Below are 3,056 nucleotides of genomic sequence, written 5' to 3'. Positions count from 1 at the left end.
ATCATTTTTAGCCTGTTGATAATGATAACAAAAAAGCAAAACACTCGGTATGTATAGAAGACATGATAGATAATTGTATATAATCTTGTCTCCCACCTTCATAAAAGGCTATGTGAATCTTGTTGGTCCTTGTAAGTTGTAACACATGTTGATTTTCAAACAGAGAAAAATCATGAAAATATTTACTTTGACTAAATAAATTGCTTCTGATTATTTATTTTTTTAAATAGTTGCTTATCCTTCACAAATGTTACAACTCAATAAAAAAACCAATCAGTCAGAATATAAAATGTGGCCTAAAACATGAATCACGATAATAACCTCATTTTCGTTGAATATCACAATATAAAACGTCATTTTGACTAAATTAAACAGACATCCGATGTCATTTGGTTGATTTCTATCGGTTGATATTGTAATTTAGGTAGAAAATTAGGTTTCAACATCATTCACAAAAAAAATGTAGCATAAAAGAATTGACCCATTTTTCTTGTTTAAATAATTTTGGAGTCAAACTAAACAGTTAGTTGATTTTCCATCCAAATAACTAAAACAAATCTTAATTAGGATCGTGTTTATACATTTGATACTATTGGTTTCTTTGCGTTTAAGACTGTGAAGCTACTAATTAGTCGTGTCTAACAAGTTATGAATAGTAGTGTCATGACCCCAAGATCTATAAATTTATATAATATTTAAACAACTTAGTTTTGTTTTTCAAAAAGTGTTTGCGACGCAACTTGTTGCATGTTTGCATTTCATTTTGATGTAAAAACTTCTCTATAATGAATTCCATAGGTATTCAACAAGGTTATCACTCTTTTAAATATAAACTTTGTTTGATTCAAATGTACTTATTCATAAACTTGACATTTAATCACACTGAAATTCGAAGCTGCCAAGAAAAGACATTGAGAGAAACCTTAATCATTGACATCAACACATGTTGTTGACAAATAAATTAATGTTGTTAAACAACTTAAACAAGAAGCCGGCTGCTTTCTTGGACTGGGTCCAAGTCCAACACCTTCATCATCTGTATAACAATAACCGCCATTTCTGTCTTCCTCTTCAACACACAACCATGGAAGTCATATCACCACTGACTTCCATGGATCTCCACTCGAGTTCTCCGGCCGCGGTCCTGTTTGCGTGGGAGGACAAACCCGGTGTCCCAAATCAATTATATAAGTTTCTTGAACAAGATTTTGAATTTGATGTTAGCGGAGAGTTTAGTAATGATTCGGTTCCGGCTGAAGAGTTGTTTGATGGTGGTGTGATCAAGCGTTTGGAGACGAAAACCAATGTTTTTATAACCGGACCAGACGAGTCTTTTTCCAGGAGTAGAAGAACACAGTCTTTTTCTACACATAGGGGCTGGCAGGTTCCATGGGAACAACAATCACCTACAACCAACAATACTAAACCTCGGCTGGTTTCATCGTCATCCACTCTTTCTGCTTCTTCGTCTACCAAAGGATCGAAAAGATGGAGCTTCAAGAACTTGTTTTTGTTTAGAAGTGCTTCGGATGGACGAGCTATGGACCGTGATCCGTTGAAGAAATACTCAGCCGTATTCTTTAGAAAACAAGATGAGGAATTTATGAAATCAAGTGTAAGGTCCATCGAGCCACAAAGATACGGGTCAGGGTCAGGGTCAAAGTCAAAGAGGAGGGGGGTATTGGCTCACGAGTTACATTATAAGGTCAACCGGGCAGTTGCGAATGACATGAAGAAGAAAACATTCTTGCCATATAAACAAGATATATTGGGAAGCTCAGCCTTCAATCCAAGTGTTCATGCACTTTCAAATGGGTTTGGGGTTTCTAATCATAGTAAGGAATGAATAATTTTTGTTATTGTTGTGTTTGGTAAGACATTATTAATTACACCATAAATAAATTTAGTTACATCTGTGTACCTCGATCCGTCCAGCATATAGATCATGGCCGCGTTATAGTTTTAGTGTTTTCTTTTTGCTACTATATTGGTTAAACCTATAAGTTTCCAGTCACTCATGTATATCTTTTGAAGTGTCTCGTAGTTGGAATATGAGGTTACTTTGCTGAATGAAACCAATGACCTATAAGCCGTTCTTGGGAATGTACATAGCTATTCACACTAAAGAAATAATGGACCAAAACTAGCCCACAAATCCACAATCACACAAGTTTAATGCTTTTATAGAAAGTGAAATGTCGTTCACCAAAAGTAAACAAAAGGCGCTGACACAATACACTTTCTGTAGAAATATGTTACACGCAATGGCCTTGAGAATTCATGTGTCCCGGTAGTGCGGGAAAAATATGTCTCTTATGTCTTAACGAAATAAATAATGTAAAATGATTTTTTTAAATGACGATTAAAATTATAGCAATAAACATAATACTTAGTAAAATTATGATATTAGAATGAGTTTATCACGGTAGGGAGTTTATAAATGTTCAGGTATTATATATATAAAATATCAGAAAGGCTTTTAAAAATTTTAAACCCTGGAAAAAACGTGTCTTAATCGGCGCTCACATTGCCCCTCATTGGGGCCACCCCTAGTTACACAAACATTTTTTCTACGTAGGCTAGTTTTATATTTATAAGGTTCATTGAAATTTTTTTATACTAAATATTGAAACTTGATAAAAAGTACATTTTAAATTAAAGCAAAATGAGTTAAAGACTATTTAATTTACTAGGAATTAGGATCTGGCTTTGACATATACTATATGTAGGTCCTATGAGTGGATCAGACAAGAAAGTTCATGGATCAATCTTTTTGTAAGTTAGTGGAAATCACTTACATGTTAACCGAGATCTCAGGTCTTATTGATGCTAGGTTCTTGCCGAAAGTAGAAAGAAAGAGTTTAGAGAGAGTAGGCGAGTTGTTGTGGATAAGATTTTGCAAAAGGTTGTGATCAATGTTGTAAAAGTAGGTTTCCAAAGCCGAGTACACCCCGAGTACTCGCTACAAGATATGTCGCCGATGCGATTTTCAATTCCGCCTAGTTACTAAGAATTGATTAAAGATGGTCAACCATAGTCAGAATCGCAACCAGTCG

At 34.7% G+C, this 3,056-nt stretch overlaps 1 protein-coding gene across 1 annotated transcript; it reads left to right on the top strand.

The window, feature by feature from the left end:
• Positions 1-1,039: 1,039 nt before the first annotated feature.
• Positions 1,040-1,846, top strand: LOC143602439 (uncharacterized). Its single transcript, XM_077079541.1, has one exon. The coding sequence runs from the start codon at positions 1,085-1,087 to the stop codon at positions 1,844-1,846; it is 762 nt and encodes a 253-aa protein (XP_076935656.1). The 5' UTR covers positions 1,040-1,084.
• The last annotated feature ends 1,210 nt before the right edge of the window (positions 1,847-3,056 follow it).

This window comes from Bidens hawaiensis, unplaced genomic scaffold (genome assembly GCF_021521415.1).
Source record: "Bidens hawaiensis isolate Kalapana, Puna unplaced genomic scaffold, B.hawaiensis_p1.1 tig00058927_1, whole genome shotgun sequence".
Classification (NCBI taxonomy): domain Eukaryota; kingdom Viridiplantae; phylum Streptophyta; class Magnoliopsida; order Asterales; family Asteraceae; genus Bidens; species Bidens hawaiensis.
Note: the sequence above shows the minus strand (reverse complement) of the source record. Positions and strands in the feature narration are given on the sequence as shown.

Bases quoted from the DNA above. Each gene is read 5' to 3' on its own strand.
- LOC143602439 (XM_077079541.1), top strand. From the start codon at position 1,085: ATGGAAGTCATATCACCACTGACTTCCATGGATCTCCACTCGAGTTCT.